Genomic DNA, 19,854 nt, shown 5'->3' on the forward strand with positions numbered 1-19,854 from the left:
GGGCTGACAGGAAGGAGCACCCAGCCTGCCGGGCTCAGGGGTGCGTCAGGAGGAGGCGGGGTGTCGCAGCCGGGTTCTGAAGGGTGGAGAGCTGTGCACTTGGCACGTGGTGTGGCCGTGCAGGAAACCGAGCAGCCTTCACTGGGCTCAGGGCTCCTGTGGACGCCCTGGGTGGTGCCCAGGAGATTTGGGGAAGTAAGGCTGGGGCTGGTGACCGAGTCTGGTGGAGGGCCCAGGTCATGGTGTGAGCAGGGGCCCTGATGCAGAGGGCCTGGGTTGAGTGGGTGGGTGGAAGTCCAGGCCGGGGACCCAGCCCAACATTTTGGCATCACGTCAGGAAAGAGGGTCTGCACGTGAGATTGGGGAGGGTCTGTGAGGCAAGTTGGGGAGCCCAGGCCTGGGGGGAGAGTCGGGGGAGGGGGACGGTCAGGGTCCCTTCCTCTGGCGGCCTGGCCCTCTGCTGTGTGGTCCCCTGCTCTGGACCTGCTTCTTCATCCGTAAACTTCGTCTGTCAGCTGCCTGGGGGCTCCCGTGGGTTCTGAAGCTAAAGAACGTGCGGTCACCTGGCTTCCTCCTGCCCCTTCTCAGCGTCACGCCGCCCTCCTGGGAAGCTGGTGGTGCCCAGGGTGTGACTGGATGGGGGCTCACGCCTGGCCGCTAACCAGCCTGTCTCCCTCCCCAGCTGCTGGCTCTCCCTGGAGGGGGGACTGCTGTATGCCTTCGTGGGACCGGCCGCGGCCGTCGTGCTGGTACTGACCCCCGTCCCGACATCCAGGCTGAGCCCCTCGCCTCCCCCTGGGTCGGACTTGGCTTTTACCTGCTGCCCCATCAGGGTTGCCCTGGTCACCAGGGGTGGGTGGTGTCCACAGATCGCCCCCGACCTGCCGCAGGGGTGCGGAGGCGCGGCTGGGCTGGCGGCCTTGTGCTTCTCTGAGCACGTTCTGCCTGAGGGCTGGACCCCGGCGGTGTACCTGCCAGGAGGCCTCACGGATTTGATGAGCGAGTGACCGTAGGGCGGGGAAGGCGGACAGGCGGATGACCGGGGCCGCAGGGCGCGGCTGGGCCTGGGACTTCTCCCTCGATGGGGAGCCCGTCGCCCCCGGAGGAGGGAAGCACCTCCCCTTGCTTGACCCTCAGTGGGTTTTTTTCCGCTGTGCCCACGTCCGCTCAGCGAGGGTTGAGAGACGGTGCCACACGCACACGGGGTTATTGTCACCCGGTTACGGATGAGCAGGGCGAGGCTGGGGGGTATCCCGAGATCAATGGCTTCTGCCAGGCCTGGCTCAGAGCCCATCTCGCCCTCCCCTGCTGCCTGCCCCCAGGAAAGGGCATCACATCTGCAGAGTCCTGCTGTCCGGGCAGGGCCACACCTCCTTGTTGCTATATCCGAGCCAGGCTTGGGCGCAGGCTGGACAGGGCAGAGGAAAGTGAAGCCCAGGGCACCCAGGGGAGGCTGAGCCTGCAGGGGGCATGAGTTGGGGGAGCCGGGTGGGGGTGGCGTTAGTGGGCAGAATCCGTGGGCCAGCCCCAGCCGGAACCAGCTCCTTTATTCCTAGAAGACGGCGGGCAGGGAAGCGGCAGTGGGCCGGGCATTTGAATGCCACTAGGCAGTGGGCCGGGCCTTCTAAGGGCAGGCGCCCCAGGAGGGGCAGGAGGGGGGATGTCAGAGGCAGGAGCCCCCCAGGTCCCTTCCCACAAAGCATCTGGAGGGCAGGGCCGGTCCTGACCCGCCGTGCGCTCCTGCCCGGGGCTCCTCCCGTAACACGGGGACATGCAGGGAAAGGCAGGCACAGAGCCTGCTGCAGGCGGGGCGGCGGCCACTGGTGTCCTGCCCTCTCCCGCCCCAGCGCTGCCACCCGGGAAAGCTGCTTTCACCCAGACGGCCAGGAGGCAGGGCTGGGGTGTGTGTGCGGCCACGAGCTTGGCTCTGGGGGGCTGCGGGGAGTCGGCCTCCCCAGACCTCTGGGTCCAGGGACCCATGGAGTCCCCGTCCCCGCCTGAGACGCAGGAACGTGGCTGGGGGTCAGGCAGCCTCTGTGCAGAGTGGAAGCCCTAGGGGAGTGAGGATGTGCGCTGGGAGCCCCCTCCACGCAGGCGACGAGGCCAGAGGGGAGGGGAGACCAGGGCCTGCAGGCCGTGGAGGAGCTGGATGGCTGGGACGCTGGGGCAGCTTCTCTGTCTAGGCGGCAGTCTGGGGGGCAGTAGGAGAGTAGCCTCAACACCCAGAAGCACCTCCAGGGCCGGGTGCCCCGCGGTGGGGGATTGAGGGAAGACGCCTGTGGGGTGGCAGCCCTGGCTTAAGGTCCCGAAAGGGCTGCGCGGTGCGGAGAGCAGTGTGGCCCCGGCAGAGCCAGACAGGAGGTGTCCCGAGGCGTCAGGTCCCGCTTGAGCTGGGCGAGCTCGTGTGTGGAAGGCGCACGAGGGGCGCTAAGGAGGGGACGCGGGGCGAGCCTGGGCGTGGGCGGCGGCTGGACTGGAGGTCCCCTGAGGTCCCTTCTGTGGTCTGAGTGGGACAAGTGCCCCAGCAGCGTGGTTCGGCCAGCCCGCTCGCCTGTTTGACTGCTCTGGTCAGTCCCACTCCGGGCAGGGACAGCCTCACCGTGACCCCAGCCCGACCTCTGACCTCTGGACTCCATCCCTGATGGAATCCCAGCTTCATAAACTGCCGACCCCAGTGGCGATGGCCATGGGCCTGGGGACCCGTCATGTGGGAGGCTCGAGCCGCGGTGCCCAGCCCTGGGCGGGGTGGGGGGGGACCGTGTGGCACGGAGAACCCCACCTAGCGGCTGGGGCTGTGGGAGGAGACGGCGGGGTAAAGGGACGACAGCGTGAGGGCCCCCCCACAGCCGCCCCTCCCTGCCCCGCAGGTGAACATGGTCCCTCTCCTGACCCGGGGGCCCCCCACAGCCGCCCCTCCCTGCCCCGCAGGTGAACATGGTCCCTCTCCTGACCCGGGGGCCCCCCACAGCCGCCCCTCCCTGCCCCGCAGGTGAACATGGTCCCTCTCCTGACCCGGGGGCCCCCCACAGCCGCCCCTCCCTGCCCCGCAGGTGAACATGGTCCCTCTCCTGACCCGGGGGCCCCCCACAGCCGCCCCTCCCTGCCCCGCAGGTGAACATGGTCCCTCTCCTGACCCGGGGGCCCCCCACAGCCGCCCCTCCCTGCCCCGCAGGTGAACATGGTCATCGGCATCCTGGTGTTTAACAAGCTCGTGTCCAAGGACGGCATCACTGACAAGAAGCTGAAGGAGAGAGCAGGGTAGGACGGGGCCGCCGCGCCACGCCCCACCTGCAGTCGAAACGACCCAGAGCCCAGCCACCCTCGAGCCCCACCCCCCTCCCAAGCAAGTAGGAAACGGAGGCGCGGAGGGTTGCGTGGCCAGCCCCGCCTTGCTCTGTGCCTCACTTTCCCCATCTGCCCCATGACAAAGCAGGGCCTCCGTAAGTTCTCAGAAACGGTGGAACTGATCACTTTTGGAGACCCCAGGCCCACCAGAGTAGGGGGAGGGTGCCCCGGGCTTCTCCCTTCCCCACCGTGGGGTTGGATGACCCTGAACCAGGACGTGGCCTGCCCATCCTTGTGATGCCTTCAGCATGGGGACAGTGCAGGGGCCGGGCCGGATGTTCCTCCCACCTGGGAGGCTGAGCTCAGAGAGGGCAGTGCCTGGCCAGAGGGCGCACAGCACTGCAGGTGGGCGGTCCTGAGTGGCTGTGGTGCCCAGCCCTGGGGGAGGAGCAAGCTTGGAAGGGCGCTTCTCCTCTGGCTGCCAGGGGACAGGAGCACCCTGGTCTCGGCGGCCCTGCCATCACGGGTGGGGCCAACTGTGGGCTGGGACAGGCCCCCTCTCTCCTGCCCCAGCACTGAGCCGTCCTCACCTCGCCTCTGCCCGCTGCTCTGTCTGTCCCTCTGCCCTGACTGGTGTCTGCGTGGGGGTCCCCACCCCCTCGTCCACCACCCCTCCATGCCAGTCCTGCTTGGTCTCTGTCTCTCATCGTCTCTCTCCCTCCCCCTGTCTTCCTGCTCTTGCTTTTCCCCGGGAACGAGAGCTTCTGGAATCCTTCCCCTTGGGTCCCTGGTGGGTTCTGTCCTGGTTAGAAACTTGCTTTGGGGGAGGAGTGTGACCCTGGAGAGCCTGCGGTGGCTGGGAGCCTGTCCTGGCCGTCTGTGGGCCTGGATCCTACACTCTCTGGGCCTCTTCTCTGAGTCTGTGAAGTGGGGATTGGCAGGCTCACCCCCTCCAGCCCAGCCCAGCGCACAGTGCCACCCACACGTGCTCCCAGAACAGTGGGTCACACACGGAGGAGGCCCCGGGGTGCGCAGGGGGTCAGGGCGCCAGTGAGGCGCGGCGCGCCCACCCCGCAGCACTGTCTCATTTGCTCCCTGCAGTAACTCTTGAGGCAGGGTCTGCTGTCTTGTGCCCACTTCACAGCCGAGCAGACCAAGGCTGAGGCCTGGGAGCGGCTGGTGGAGCCGGGCTGGGCGCTGAATCAGAGCCCAGTGTGTCCGGGCGGCCCCCTGCCCCGTTGGGCCCCGTCCCCAGGTGCAGCGGTGCCATGGCGCGGAAGCTCGCGCGGACCCGCCCGTGAGGTCGCAGCAGCCCTGCTCCCACCCAGACAGGAGGCACCCCGTGCTCTCTGCCCACGCACACAGGCACACACGCTCAGGGCTGGCAGGGAGGCCACTGCCCAGGTAGCTCACAGACGCCCCCGTTGACCGTCTGGCGAACCCCTCGCTCCTTGGCGGGGGCAGTGCCTGGTCAGACCAGATGTGGGCCGACCAGAGGGAAGGGACAGTGGCTGCGCCCAGGTGTCCTGCTTCTTTGTGTGAATGTGGGCGGATAGTGTCACCCTCCCGCTGGACGTGGACGCGCACGGTCCCAGCCCTGCCCTGCCCTCAGGCCAGCCGCGTCCAGCCACAGAGCCGGCGCCCCGCTCTCCACCCCTGCCCCCGCCGGGCTCCGGGTGCGTCAGGTGGAAAGAGGCCCGAGGACCCCGTCCCCGCCCACAGCGCCCCGGGACCCTGTCCCCACCGGGGGAGGCTCGGGCTGGACGCCATCTGGTTGCTTTTGCTGTCCCCGCCCCCCACCCCCACCCCATGTCTGCGAGAACAGTTTTGCTTTCGTTTCAGTCTTTTAATTTCACTTGCAGTCAGCTGCCCCGGGCCCCCCTCGGGCGCGCCCTCAAATGTGCCGAGTGTGGAGCCCTCTCTGCGGCCGCCGCCACCTCCGAAGCCGCCAGTAACGCCATGTTAGTGCCGCTCATCGCCCGCCCGTCCGCCCGCCCGCCGGGCTCTGCTCGCCTCAGTTACATTTTGTTTGTTTTAAGCTTTTTCTGTCATTTCTGTCATCCCTGCCGTGCACCCCAGGGGGCCTAGGCAGCCCCTGCCCGCCCTCCCCAGGCTCTGGCACCTCGTTTCCTGCCCTGCCCGCACCCCTCCCCGGCCAGGCTCCCCCCGTCCATCCTCCGGGGCCTCGCGGTATCAGACTGACCGGAGGGCAGGGAGCCGGGCCAGGCCTCGGGCCGCAAGAACACGGTCAGCTGGTGGCCGTCATCAGCGTGTGGTCACGCTGGGGTCGCAGCGCTCTGCATGAGTGTGCAGGAGTGCGGCGTGTGTGCGTGTGCGTGTCGGTCACGAATTTGAATGTGAGCGCGAGAGGCAGGCGTGACCTTGGAAACAGGACGTGCTGGGGCAGCTGGCTTGTTCGCTGACCCCGGGCCGCCACCAGGGGTCTGTGAGCGGGGCAGGGCCAGTGCGACCTGGGGTCTAGGGTGGATGCCAAATCCGGAGGGACCTTGGCTCAGATGACCCGAGAGTGGTCGTCTTGTCCCCAGACACACAGGTCCCCTGGGACCCTCCTGTTTGCTTCCTGGGATTCAGGGGCCCCGTGGAGAGGGCATTCTGGCCGCGGGGAGCGAGTGAGCAGAGGTGGACACGGTTCCGGGGTGGGGACTTGTCCGGTGGAGCCAGAAACCTCCGGGAGGGCGGGCTGCTCCTCCGTGCTGGGGTCCACGGCCCAGACGCCCTGGGTCTCCTTTGTTACACACGTAGGCCTGTGGGGTGGAGGACACAGCCTCCCAGCGGCCCTGCCCGCCCCCCTGCCCCCATCCACCCTCAAAGCCCCTCCCCCAGAGGCATCTGAGTTTCCAAAGGGGGGCGGGTGGTGCAGCTGCCGGGCCTCTCCCCCACCCGCCTCCTGTCCTCCCCAGCAGTCACGCCTGGACCTGCGTGACCCCTCCACAAGGCTCTCTGCAGAAATGTTTCAGAAACTGCAGAGGCTGGGCTGCAAGAATTTGAATAATTTACGGTCCCCAAGCCCCGGCCATCTGCCAGCCTGCTGCAGCATCAGGCAGTAAATGCCAGGCCTCAGGCCCAAGGGAAGATGACTCACGGTGGGATGGGAAGTTTCGGGGGGGGGGTCTGCGCCTCTTGCTCAGAACACGAGGAGCCGTGTCCAGGGCTCTGGCTCGAGCAGGCCTGCTTTGGAAGGGAGGAGACAGACTGCAGCGCCCCACCCGCCGTGGTGGGCACACTGAGGCCAGGCTGCCGTCACGGGAAGGCCCCCTTCTCTCAGGCCCTGTGCCAGGTGCGGCACAGCAGGTATGGAGGGGAGAACGCCCGCAGGTGCAGGTACCCCGCCCCGGAGGCCTCCGCCTGGATCGCCTGTCCTCAGTGCCAGGGGGCAGCAGGGCCCTGGAAGGGGCGGCGAGGAGAGCGGTCCGCGGTCTAGTTCTGGGGCCCGTGCTGTGCCCAGGGAAGAGGAGGCGAGGAGAGCGGTCCGCGGTCTAGTTCTGGGGCCCGGGCTGTGCCCAGGGAAGAGGCGTGGGTGCCTCAAGGTGAGCGGTGGCTCTGGCCTGAGCCGCCGGGCAGGGGCTGGAGAGCTGTCCCCTGAGCTGGGGCAGGCCTTGGGAGGGGCAGGGTTAGAGGCTGCGTCCTGGAGGAGATACGGGGCTGGCCCTGGGACGGGGGACCCGGGTCACAGAGACGAGCTGAGGCGGACGTGGAGGCCCAGGGCCCTGCCTCGGGGCGGGAGGGCAGAAGTTCCCCGTGGGGCTGGGCCCCTTGCAGGTCCAGTTGCAGGGGTGACGCGGCTTCAGTGGCTGAGCCAGGCTGGAGAGGGTGGAGAAACAGAGTGTACAGTCTGGGGGGGACCTCTGCCCCCACCCCGGTCAAGGCCCCGCTGGTTTGGGGGTCCTTGACCTGGCCAGACACCAGCCTGTCTCCCCCCAGCCCCGGTGCCCCCAGCTCCTTCCTGGTGGCCTCCCTGAGGTTCTGTCCCACGTGTTCCTGCCTCTCCTTTTGACCAGGGTGATCCATGAGGGAGGAGGGGGTCCCGATGCCCCCACCCCTGGTGATAGTGGCAGGAACGCCAGGAGCCCCTGCAGGCAGTCGCCGGCCCGGGGGGCAGAGCTGACCCTGGCTATGGTCCTCAGGCCGCAGTGGCCCTGAGACTGCTGGTAGCGGCAGGGACGGGGTTGGGGTGGGTCAGGCAGGTTCCCGACACTGTACTTCAGGCATCCTGCGGGTGCGCTTTCTGTCCCCATGCAGCCCCTTGGCTGGCGTAGTGTCCCTGCTGTGCGGACCAGGAGACAGGCTCAGAGTGGCCATGTGTGTAGGCAGTGCAGGGAGGGCCATGCCTGCCTTGGGGGTGCTCCTGGAGCACTACTTGGAACAAGGGGCAAAGGCTTCGGAGCAAAGGCAGGTCCTCCCCTGGGGAGGGCAGAACAGGGCCCGCCAAGAGGAGGAAGCGCCTGTCGTCTCTGTTCCTGTCTGTCTGTCTGTCCGCCCCATGCCCTCCCCGCCTGGCCCTGTCTGTCTGTCATCTGTCTTCTTTCCTCACAGGTTTCTTCCTTCCTTCTCCCTGAGGAGTTCTCTGGTTTCCACCCACCCACCCACCCCTTCTCTCTGTCCAGAGCTCAGAGGCCTCACCAAACGCCCTCCCCTGTGGCCATCTTGCAGTTCTGGCCCTGGACCCCTGGCTGGGGGCCTGAGGGCTCTGGGAGGAGAAACCTCTTCCCCCTTCCCCCAGCTGTCCCCCCTCCCTCCAGTGTGCCTCGCTCCCTGGGACCTCCTGGACAGTCAGGAACCTTTGTCTTCCAGAGATCTCACCCCCACCCTCACTGTTGCCCAGCCCATTGGGACCACCATCCTGAGTCCCCAGCCGCCCTGGGAGCCCTCGAGCTGGGGGTGTTGGGGCAGAACTCTGCTCCCCAGGAGAGGCGGCAGCGGGACTGAGTGGGAGAGGGTCTCTAAGGGGATGGGGAGGAGAGGATGCAGCCCAGGGCAGGGAAGGCCCAGTGGGGCCCCAAGGGAGATGTGCCCCAGGTGGGACGGGCAGCCTGGCCCCGGCCCCGGCCCCGGTGAGGGAGTTGGGCTGAGGCCGGGTCCCGGCCTGGGTGGCCCCTCCCAGGGGCAGGGCGTGGGTGGCAGGGCCCAGGGCAGCCCTCATGCCGCCCGCCCGCCGCCCCGTCCGCAGGGCCTCGCTGTGGAGCTCCTGCGTGGTGCTGCCGCTGCTGGCGCTGACCTGGATGTCGGCCGTTCTCGCTGTCACCGACCGCCGATCCGCCCTCTTCCAGATCCTCTTTGCCGTCTTTGACTCACTGGAGGGCTTCGTCATCGTGATGGTGCACTGCATCCTGCGGAGAGAGGTGGGCCGACGGGCGGGCAGTCAGCCTTCTCCAGGCGCCACCTCCCCACGTGCTACGGCGGGAAGGTTCTGGGAGGAGGCCCGCTAGTGGGGAGGGGCCGCTTCCTTGGCCCAGACTCTCCGCAAGGCTGGACTTGGGCCCAGCACGCGGCCACGGCTGCCAGGAATGGTCACTCGTTAAGGTGACAGCTTCTTCTAGAAGACGCCCTGGTGCCCCGCGCTGGCTCAGACCGAGGTAGCGGGTGGGCTCTGTCCTCCCGGGGCCCAGGGGCATGGGAGCCGCCGGAGGTGGGAACAGCTCTTGTGGCACCTGAGACTCCCGTTCTGGCGTTTTCTGGGCTTCTCCAGGAGGTTCAAGAGAAGGTTTTTACCAAACCATCCCGACTGCTCCCTGACCGGTAGCAATGGCTCAGGACGGGCCCCTATGTGAGGCGGGTGGGAATGTGAAAAACCACGCCTCTGGACGTCGGCGCGTGGGAGCCCACCTCAGGGTCGTGGGGAGAGCAGCAGGGAGCACAGGGCAGCCGAGGGGCATGAGGCCGGAGCGTCCCCGGGTGCCGAGGGAGAGTCTGGAGTGGACGACTGGGCATCTGTCTGCTGAGGCAGCGCTGCCCACCCAGCCTCCCCCGCCTGGAACTTCCTGTCCAGGGGGTGGACACCAGGGCCCTGGCCTGGGGGCCTGCACAGCTGAAGATGGGGATGCCACGCTGGGAACAGCTGAGTGGCCACGCAGCTCACACCTGGGGGAGACGGGCCACCCCTCTCCAGGGGCTCCCATTGCAGGAAACACAGGAGGAGTGAAGACCTGATGTTTCTCATGTGGAAACGGCGTTTCCACCACCCGCAAATGTCCAGCCGGTCCCGAGCGTCCACTCTCAAGTCCTGAGGGCCTGAGGAGAGTCTCCCCGGGAAAGCCGCGGATCCGCCAGCCCTGGAGCCACGGAGACAGCCCAGGAGGAGGCGACCCCACAGACCCACGTTGACGCCCTCGTGCCCCCGGCCCCCGACCTCCTCGCATTAGGGAGTCTCAGGACAGCCCCCCAAAGCAGCTACTGCCTGCTCCCCTTGGACAGACGGGGCGGGAGGGGGGCTGGCCCAGGCTCGTGGTTCTCGGCTGCCTCGCTTCTGTGAAGCAAGGCCCACAGCTGGGACGAAAGGACACCCCAAGAACGGAAAGAGAGCCTGTAGGAATTACGAGAGCAGGAATGGAAATGCTCAGCAGACAGGGCGGACGGGGGCCGTGTCCCTGAAAGGAGGGAAGGTGGAAAACGGAAAGTGATGAGAAGGTGGGGTCGGGTGAAGGAGCCCCGAGCGGGAACAGCAGGTGCAGAGGGAGGGCTTGCAGAGGGAGGGCGCGGGGGTGTCCGGAGCACCGGCCGCTCCTTCGGGAAGCGAGAAGGGGGGTCGGGATCAAGCCCCAAGCACGCCCGCGGGGGCTGGGCCCGAGGACACGCGGGCCGGACTTCTCGGTCTGCCCTCTGTGAGCTCTAGGGTCCTGTGTCCCATGCAGCCCCTTGGCTGGCGCCTGGGCCAGCTCGGCCATGCCGGGGAAGATGGGCCATGCTCGGCCTGGGCCAGCTCGGCCGGCCTGGGCCAGCTCGGCCATGCCGGGGAAGATGGGCCAGGAGGGGCAGACAGCGGCCGGCCCCGGGGGCACGGACCGTTCCAGCAGGTGGACAAGCAGGGTCCTCGTCTGCGCCAGCAGAGCCTGGACGTCCTGAGGGGGGCAGAGTGGGGACGCTAGGCATCGGGGAACCCCAACTGCTGTTCAGGCCAGCGTAGGACGTGCTCTCACGTCTGCCGTCCCCTGGGTGCGGGCCCACCCCTGCTGGGCGCGTGGCAGGGCTTAGCAGGTGTTTGTCAGCCGGGTCAGCAAGTGCGAGGATGGGAGGAAGGCACACCTGTGGTGGGTTTGCTCTGAGTGTCCGGAGCTCTGAGGCCGGCAAGACCCTGGCCCTGCCTCTGGCCAAGTCCCTCACAGCAGCACAGGCTCAGTGGCCGGGGTGAGTGGGACCAAGTCCGGGGGTCCATGGTGGGTCTACTGGGAGCCCTCCTCTCAGCTCTCCCCACCTTCACTCAGGACGCCTCCTCCAGGAAGCCCTCTGTGCTCAGCCCACCCCACCCTCCGTGCTTGAGCAGGCTGCCCCTTCGTTTATTCCCTTTGCTTCCCTCGGTGACCTCTGAAGCATCGGCTCCCTGAGGACGGGCACTTTGCTCACTGCTGCCCCCAGTGCCCGGCGCCTTCCATGGCAGGTGGAGGTGCCGCCCGTGGCTCTTGCCCGCATTGACCGGCAGCGTCCCTGGATACACGGGCCTCCTCCTCCTCCTCTGGCAGCTCCTTTCTGTTGACCAGCTCTGGGCTGGCTGCTCGCGCGGCCCCTCGCTTGGAGCCTCCCTTACCGTCCCCTCTGAAAAGTCCGAGGCCGTAATTGTTCATTTCCCTTTGGTGGAGCACGCTGGTCTCAGGGATGAGGGAATGGGGGCCTGACCCCAGCTTGCCCCGGACGTTCAGGGATGTGCAGGTCACGGTGACTCAGGACAGGTCTGGACACCAGGTGACCCACTTAGGCCAACAGTGGGCTCTTAACGGCAGATTCCGGCTAGGAGGGCCTGCAGCGTATTATCAGGGGCCCAGAGCTCCATGGTTTTGAGTTTTCACCCAAAACGGGCATAGAGAGGGTGTCAAAGGTCAGAGGAGAGGCTGGGCCCCAAGGCTGGCTGCTGGCAAGGCTGCCCCGAGCCGCTGTCCCTTTTCCAGCTCGCTGATGAGCCTGTGCTCTTGGGAGCACCCCCTCCCACACTGCAGGCCCTTCCCCACGGCACATGGGCCCGTGTGCGTCCGGGGGGCAGGGCTGCCCCTCGCTGAAATGCTGCCCTGGTGGGACTCAGCCTCCCCTTCCTGCCGTCGCGGTCGCGGGGGCCGGGCTGCCCATCGACCGCCTCTGCTCTGCTCCGCAGGTCCAGGACGCTGTGAAGTGCCGCGTGGTGGATCGCCAGGAGGAGGGCAACGGGGACTCGGGGGGCTCCTTCCAGAATGGCCACGCCCAGCTCATGGTAGGGCTCGGGGCCGGGACGCAGGCTGCCCCTGCTTGGCACCCCCGCTGGGCGTCTCCACCAGGCCCCAGCAGCCCAATTAGGAGGACCTCCAAGCCCAGTTTAAGGTTGGGGAAACGGAGGCTCGCCGAGGTGAAGTCCCCAGTCCAGGGTTTGAGGATGGGCAGGGTCCAGGTGACGAGGGATCTGGGCGGGGCTGGCGTCCACCCAAGCTTACCCCCGGTACCAGCTGTGCCCTTTGGCCAGACACCACTCTCTGGGTGTCCGGCCCTCATCTCGGCTCCTGCCCCACTCTGTACGTCTTCCAGACTTCTCATTGCACTCCACCCGGGACGGGCCCTAGCCTGTCCACTCACTCCCCACCCCACCATGGCCTCGTCCTCAACCAGATCCTCTAAGGACCTGACTCCCTGGTCTTCTGGCATTACACACACTGTCCAGCCCCAGGCACTGCACACCCTTGTCTGTTCCTGCTGCCCACTTTGTAGGTGTCACCTCCTCCAGGCAGCCCTCCCTGACCCCCATCAGGCCACCTGTTCAGACGTTGGTAACGTGCTGGGGGAATTCCCTGTGCTGTCATTGATGCCTGCGGCCCGCTGGGTGCCCCCTGACAGGTGGGAGGTGCTCCTTCGGTCTTTAGGTTGCTGGCCACCTCATGACGGTTGTGAGGGTCACAGGCAGGGCCTTGGCAGAAGCCGGCAGCCAGGCTCAGGGAGGCGTTTTCAAGGGTGAGGCGGGGGCCCACGGTGGGAGGAAGCCAGGTTCTGGACCTCCTGACACTTCTCCTGGCCTGATCCCTGACCTCTGGGCAAAGATCTTGTGATCTTCCCGACAACCTGACGTCTGCGTTTGCCAGGAAGGAACTTCCAGGCTTGACTGAGGGCCCCACCATCCCCTGAGGCCCCACAGTCCCTGGAGAAGGCCACCTTCCAGCCTGGGGTGGCCCGGGGCCGAGGTCACCCACTTCCGCCTCCCCCAGCTCCTAGCCTGGGACGGGGCAGGTGCTGCGGCAGGCACTACAGCCACTGCTCCAGGGGTAGCTGGTCCCACCCTGGCACTGGACACTTGCGTCCCAACCCCACTCTGCCTCTGCTGGGCCAGCTGGTCTCCATTTCCTCGTCCCCAGGTCTGTGGTGAGGACCAAAGGGGTGATGTGGGACAGGCCCCCCCTCCCGGCACATCAGTGGGTGGTGGTGGCCTGGGCAGCAGGGCCTCTGGCGTGGGGCCCTCTGTGTGCCCCGTCCCACTGGAGGGACTCGAGGCCAAGGGCATGAGTGAGCTCTGCCTGATCCACGAATGCACTGGAGGGAGCGCGTGCTCACACGTGCGTGCACGTTCACACGCCCACAGCTGTGCACACGCGGCGCACGGGGCTTCGCTGTGGGTGAACACGTCAGCCCGTGGGCACCCTCGGCCCTCAGGAGCGTGCGCGCGCGCCCACACACGGCGTCATACGCGCCGCTCCGAGGCGGGGCTGCAGCTCCGGGGCGGCCCTTGCCCGCAGCCCACAGGCAGCGCGGTGTGCGGGGCAGCAGCCCAGCCCTGCCCGCTCGCCTTCGGACTCACTCTGCCCCGTCTCTGCCTTGCAGACCGACTTCGAGAAGGATGTGGATCTGGCCTGTAGATCAGGTGAGCGCCTGACAGGTGAGAGCGACAGGTGGCCCTTCCCCGGGCCCCCTGCCTTTTCTTTTCTCCGTGCGTCTGTCTGCTTGTCTGTCCTCATCCCACCCCCGCCAACCACCTCCATGCCTCCCATCCCCCAGCCGCTCCCCTGAGGCTGCCGGCAGGTCTGTGGGGGCAGGAGCAGAAGACTGTCCTGGGGCTCAGGCCTGGCAGGTGCGCGGCACGTCCAGTGGTGGTGGAGCCCTTAGCGCTGGAAGGAACCACCTGGGGCCTCCCCCGCCCCAGCCCTGGCCCTCTCCTCTCCCTCAGCACGCCCCAGCCCTCAGCCCACCAGCCTCCTTGTAGGGACAGTGAGGCTGGGCCAGCTCTGTGAGTCCCGGAGCTGCCCTGCCCCCTGCCCCGCCTCCCCCACCCTGCCTGCCCTCCCTCAAGGGCCCATGTTCTGTGTTGCCTCCTTTTCTTCACTGTTACTCCAGCCATGGAAGAGGGTTTGGTCGAGCTTTCAGATTGGGGGCCGTTAGTGGAAGCAGGAGGAGAGCAGTGAGAAGGACCCGCTGCTGAGCCCCAGGCTAGCCATGAGCTTCTTGGAAGAAAGTGCAAAAAGGGAATCAACCGCCTAATAGCAGGAAGCTGGCAGGCGTCGTTTCTTATGAGTCAGGCGTTTGCGGCAGAGGAAGGCCGTGTCTGGGGCTGCGGACGACTAGCTGGTTTTGGCGTTTGCGGCAGTGGAAGGCCGTGTCTGGGGCTGTGGACGACTAGCTGGTTTGGGTTCCTCTGCTCTGTCAGATATTTGTGGAGCATGTTTCCTAGAGATAGCCATGGGGAGGGGCTTACAGCCCTGGGTGGGGAGTGTCTGCTGCTGCCAGGTGGACCTCAGGAAGCCTTCCTTGAGGAGGTGACCTCTGGCTTGGGCTGGACAGGAGGTGAACAGGGCATCCTTCCTGCCCCATCTTAGTCTTGTGTGCTCCAGCCAACCTCCCTGAGAGGAGAGGTGACCCCAAGACTTAGGGGCCTTTGGGGGCTTGGACACAGCCCTGTGTAGTACCGGCCTCTCTGAGCCTCCAGTTCCTTCGTCATTAGTAACATGGCCCAGCCTGGCCCTTGGGCTCGAGAGGAGTGAGCGGCCTGCAGCTGTGGGTGGGTGGTGCTGGGTGGAGAGAGGGCAGGGACCGGCACGGGGCAGCTGGGGGCCCCGGCGAGCGCACAGGAGGCCTCCTGCAGCTGGATCTGAGCAGGGAAGGCCCACGGGGCTCGACACTGGCTCCGACTTAGACAGCCGGCGGGAAGGGACACACAAGGGAGAGGCAGCGAGGGAGGGAGCCTTTTCTGACCCTGACCCTGACCCTGACCCTGATGCGAGGGGTGGGAAGCAGGTTTGGCAGGGAAGATGGTAGGTTCGTTGGGCCACGGGGACTGGGGGCAGAGCGGGACTGCAGACCTGGGTGCTGGTGTTGGCATCCGGAGGGTGGAGAAGAGAAGGGGCCCGAGACCTCTGGCCATCGGGGAGGCGGGCAAGTGACCAGCGGCCTGGGCAGCTCGGAGGGTGTGTGCTGAGGAGGTGGGCCGCGGGGAGCAGCTGGTGAGCTCTGGAGGCCGGGCGAGGGTGTGACGTGGGGGCCTGTCCACCCAGCAGTGCCAGCGTGAGAGGGTTTCCAGAGGATCAGCCCCGAGCGGGCTGCGGACTGCAGCTCTGGGCCCTCTGTGGGCCAGTGGAGACTGCACTGACTGGCAGGGGCGAGCCGGGCGGTTGGCAAGCCTGAGCCCAGGTCGGAGGTCCAGGCAGCCTGGTCCCCACTGCTGAACAGAAGAGAGGCTGGCCCCCGGGAACGGCTGTCCCGCCCGCAGTGAGGGGCTGGGTCCCCACACTTCCAGGTGGCCCAGGCCGCCTCTCACTTGCCCTTCCCAGCTACTGTGGGTGGAGGTCATCTGTCCTCTTGTGGATCGTGGAGAGGACAGAGAGGCGCCCCTGCGTCCCGGCCTTGTTTGAAAGGACAGAGAAGCTGCGGCAGCACCGAGCACAGGGCGGGTGCCCAGAGCTGCCGGCAGGTCAGACCCAGCGGGACCCGGAGCCCCTCCGCCTCCGGCCGCCCTGACCCCCCTCGCCTGTCCCTACAGTGCTGAACAAAGACATTGCAGCCTGCCGCACCGCCACCATCACGGGCACGCTCAAGCGACCATCTCTGCCCGAGGAAGAGAAGCTGAAGCTAGCCCACGCCAAGGCGCCCCCCAACTTCAACAGCCTGCCGGCCAACGTGTCCAAGCTGCACCTGCACGGCTCGCCCCGCTGCCCGGGCGGCCCTCTGCCCGACTTCCCCAACCACTCGCTGACCCTCAAGAAGGACAGGGTGCCCAAGTCGTCCTTTGTCGGCGATGGGGACATCTTCAAGAAGCTGGACTCGGAGCTGAGCCGAGCCCAGGAGAAGGCCCTGGACACGAGCTACGTGATCCTGCCCACGGCGACAGCCGTGCTGCGGCCCAAGCCCCAGGAGGAGCCCAAGTACAGCATCCACATCGACCAGATGCCCCAGACGCGCCTCATCCACCTCAACATGGCGCCCGACGCCGGCCTCCCCGCCCGCAGCCCGCCCTCCCGCCAGCCCCCCGAGGCGCCCCCCACCCAGCCGCCCCCGCCCCCGCCCCCGCCGCCCCCGCCCCCTCAGCAGCCCCTGCCCCCGCCCCCCACCCTGGAGTCAGCGCCCCCCAGCCTGGGGGAGTCTGGGGAGCCCGCTGCCCACCCGGGGCCCAGCACGGGGGCCGGGACGAAGAATGAGAACGTCTCCACCTTGTCCGCGAGCTCCCTGGAGGTAAGGGCAGCCTTGGGGGCTAGTGGACAAGGGACAGGTGCGTTGTGGGCACTGCGGGTTTGGGCGGTGGCTCCACAGGTGGGGCTGGCAGTCACCCTCAAGGAGCCCAGGCCTGGGAAGCCCGGGGGCTGGCATCACCCCTGTTGGAATGAGTCCTGTTGGCAGGAAGGGAACCTGAGGCCTGTGTAGGGGAGGACTTGCCTCCCCCTCCCCCTCCCCCTCCCCCTCCCCCTTCCCTTCCCCTCCCCCTCCCCCTCCCCCTCCCCCTCCCCCTCCCCTCCCCTCCCCCTCCCCTCCCCCTCCCCCTCCCCCTCCCCCTTCCCTTTCCCCTTCCCCTCCCCCTCCCCCTCCCTCCCCTCCCCTCCCCCTCCCCCTCCCTCCCCTCCCCTCCCCTCCCCTCCCCTCCCCCTTCCCCTCCCCCTCCCCTCCCCCTCCCCTCCCCCTTCCCTCCCCCTTCCCCATCCCTTCCCTTCCCCTCCCTCCCCTCCCCCTCCCCCTCCCCCTCCCCTTCCCCTTCCCCATCCCTCCCCCTCCCCTTCCCCGTCCCCATCCCTCCCCCTCCCCCTCCCCTCCCCTCCCCCTCCCCTCCCCCTCCCCTCCCCTCCCCCTCCCCCTCCCCTTCCCCAACCTTCCCCATCCCTCCCCTTCCTCTCCCCTCCCCCTCCCCTTCCCCTCCCCCTCCCCCTCCCCTTCCCCTCCCCCTCCCCCTCCCCTTCCCCTCCCCCTCCCCCTCCCCTTCCCCTCCCCCTCCCCCTCCCCTTTCCCTCCCCCTCCCCTCCCCCTCCCCTTCCCCTTCCCCATCCCTTCCCTTCCCCTTCCCCATCCCTCCCCCTCCCCTCCCCCTCCCCCTCCCCTTCCCCTCCCCTCCCCATCCCTTCCCCCTCCCCCTCCCCCTTCCCCATCCCTTCCCTTCCCTCCCCTCCCCTCCCCCTCCCCATCCCTCCCCTCCCCTCCCCCTCCCCCTTCCCCTGCGGGCGAGTGGCAGGGCTCTGCCTGGAGGGGGCAGCATCTACCTGTTCTCCAGCCACGCTCCCCGCACCGCCGGGCCTGCTGGGCCACCGTGACGGGAGCTCGCGCCTGTGCTGAAATGGCCACTTGTCAGGTGGTCGCCCTCGGTGGTGGTCTCACCCATCACTTAAGGGCTCGAGAGCTTTCGGCCTGGACACTGAGCTAGCCTTGAAGCGGCTTGAGTCTAATTCCTTCCATGGCTGGGCACTCAGCGGCAGCAAGGCTCCCTTAGACCAACCTAAAACCTGCAGTTGACCCCCGAGCCCTGCTCAGCCTGTAGGACAGGGGCTCGGAGACGGCGGGGTGGGGAGCAGCCAGGCCCAGCACCCTCGGGGAGCCCCACCCTCCCCAGGCTGGGCTCCCACCTCCTGGCTCATGGCCTCTGGTGAATGCAGCCCCGGGTACCAGTTCTGTGGCCGGCCAGCAGTGCCACGGCCCTGTGTCCAGGTCTCCTTGTGCCTGGGAGCGTGTCCTGGGCCGCCTGAGCTGGACACCCTTGCCCAGCCCTGGCACTGGCCTCAGGGTGGCACAGAAGGTGAATGAGGGTTCGCCCACAGGGTGCCCCTGCCTTCTGGGTCCTTGGGCTTCTGTTTCCTTACGTCCAGTGGCCCTTCTTTCTATCCACCCTCTTCTTCCAGGGCCCCCGGCTGGGCTCCCGGTGTCTCCGGGCAGGGCTGGCCTACAGGGGGTTTGGGCACTGAGACCGATAGCTTCAGTGTAGTCAGAGGTGTGTCTGCCAGGACCAAGGGTGGGCAGGGGTGAGGGGCCCTGGCCTCCCTCATCCTCAGGCAGGAGCTTGTGGGCTGGGGGATTTGGGGAACTGCTTGCGAGCGTGCACGAACCCTTCTCCCCACAGCGGCGGAAATCGCGCTATGCGGAACTGGACTTCGAGGTGGGTCCTGGTGTGCCCCGTCCCGATTACCTGGGCCCAGGCCTTCCAACAGGCAGGGAGGGGCTGGGGAGGAGGACCCTGCCCTGACGGGGAGGCCAGTCCCCAGGAGCCTACGCTGGGCGGGGGCAGGGCAGGGCAGCCCCTCTCCTGGCTCAGGACCGCCGCCCCTCCTCCCCCTGCAGAAAATCATGCACACCCGGAAGCGGCACCAGGACATGTTCCAGGACCTGAACCGGAAGTTGCAGCACGCCGCCGAGAAGGACAAGGATGCGCCGCTGGGCCCGGACAGCAAGGTCTGGAGGGCGGGGCTGAGGGTGGGGAGGGGTGGGGGGCAGGGTCTCAGGGGCGGAGCCTGGGCGGGGCTGTGGGACAGCCCTTAGGTAAGCTCTTCTCTCCTTCCTCCGGCCCTACTTCGTTCATTCATTTGTTCTTTCACTCAACCTTTCCCAAGGACTGGCCTGACCCAGCCCATGCTAGACCCTAGAGGGACAGGGCAGGTGGATGGGTCTGTCCCAGGGGCCATCTAGAAGCTGGGTTGTGGCTGGGCTGGGGGAGCCTGGGTAAGCTGGACTCAGAGCCAAGCGAGGGGAGCTGGGTGGGAGGCGGCCTCCAGCTGCCCTTCCCTGCAGGCCAGCCCGACTCACCCAACGGCAGGGGTCGCGACCCTCGCGCGGTCCAGGAAAGGCTCTGCGCCCGCGCTCACCCGTCCGTGCCGGGGTCTCCTTGCCGCCCGCACCTACCTGTCTGGTCCCTTCCTCACTATTCGCCTTCTTTTCTCCACTCCCCATCTGTTTTGCTCTGTGTCTCTGCGTCGGGGCCCTCACCCGCTCCGCTGCCCGCCGGCCAGCAGCCAGAAAAGCAGCAGACGCCCAACAAGCGGCCCTGGGAGAGTCTCCGAAAAGCGCACGGGCCCCCCGCCTGGGTGAAGAAAGAGCTGGAGCCGCTGCCGCCATCACCGCTAGAGCTGCGGAGCGTGGAGTGGGAGAAGTCAGGCGCCACCATCCCGCTGGTGGGTCAGGACATCATCGACCTCCAGACCGAGGTCTGAGCGGGCGGGCGGCGGCCACGCACCGGGCCACGGAGGAGGGATGCTGCTCTGCCCGCTCCTGCCACAGGACGGGCACAGACACGCTCACGGGCGGCGGGCAAGACCCGCGCCCCGGCCTCAGGGCGCTCGGACGGCGGCCAGGCAGAGGCCCGCAGTGCTGGGACCAGAGCCAGACGGGACAGGAGGCGGCGGCCCCGGTGGGCACAGGGCTCCAGAGGCCCGAAGGTGCCTCAGACTCTGCCCTCCTCCGGCCCAGCCCCGGCGGGCGGGCAGGCCGCCGTGGACAATGGCCAGGCCGGGTGCGGCCAGCATCCCTGGGGTGCCCACCTGAGCTGCTGCAGCAGAGGACCAGCCTGCTTGGCCTGGCCAGCCTGGCACCGTTTTTTAGACCCCCCCACCCCTCGGGAAGCAGCCAGCCCCCCCGCACCCTTCCAGGGCCCAGGGGCCCCTCCCCAGACCCAGGCGGAGAGCACAGCCCTCCCACCTACACCACCCCAGGGGCAGGACCAGAAGCCCACTCCGGGAAGAAGCAGGGGTGGGGAATCTATTTTTTCTCTCCTTTTCTTTTCTTCAATAAAAAGAATTAAAAACCCACGTCCTCACTGTGTGGCCCTCCTCTGTCCAGCACACAAGCCAGCACCCTGGCGGGCTGGGGGTGGTCTTTGCTGACCTCGGTCCCTGGGTCCGGAGGGGCTGGGGAGGCCTAGTGGGCACCGCGCCCCGCCTGCGGTCAGGCCCATTTCTGAGCCTGAGCTCTGAAATGCTCGCCAAGAGTGCAAGT

The 19,854-nt window shown here is 67.6% G+C and overlaps 1 protein-coding gene across 3 annotated transcripts in view; it reads left to right on the top strand.

Annotated features, from left to right (window-relative positions):
- The window catches only part of ADGRB1 (adhesion G protein-coupled receptor B1), an 82,499-nt gene extending 62,852 nt beyond the window's left edge, over positions 1–19,647 (top strand). For all 3 annotated transcript variants that reach the window (XM_060127808.1, XM_060127809.1, XM_060127810.1), the window contains 9 exons: positions 683–749; positions 3,173–3,258; positions 8,474–8,645; positions 11,603–11,698; positions 13,288–13,342; positions 15,437–16,125; positions 17,990–18,025; positions 18,208–18,318; positions 18,876–19,647. In XM_060127808.1, coding sequence (XP_059983791.1) covers positions 683–749; positions 3,173–3,258; positions 8,474–8,645; positions 11,603–11,698; positions 13,288–13,342; positions 15,437–16,125; positions 17,990–18,025; positions 18,208–18,318; positions 18,876–19,073 — 1,510 coding nt within the window. In that variant the 3' untranslated portion in view covers positions 19,074–19,647. The remainder of the gene's footprint in view (positions 1–682; positions 750–3,172; positions 3,259–8,473; positions 8,646–11,602; positions 11,699–13,287; positions 13,343–15,436; positions 16,126–17,989; positions 18,026–18,207; positions 18,319–18,875) is intronic.
- Positions 19,648–19,854: the final 207 nt, after the last annotated feature.

The sequence above is a fragment of the Lagenorhynchus albirostris genome, chromosome 17 (genome assembly GCF_949774975.1).
Source record: "Lagenorhynchus albirostris chromosome 17, mLagAlb1.1, whole genome shotgun sequence".
In the NCBI taxonomy this organism is placed as follows: domain Eukaryota; kingdom Metazoa; phylum Chordata; class Mammalia; order Artiodactyla; family Delphinidae; genus Lagenorhynchus; species Lagenorhynchus albirostris.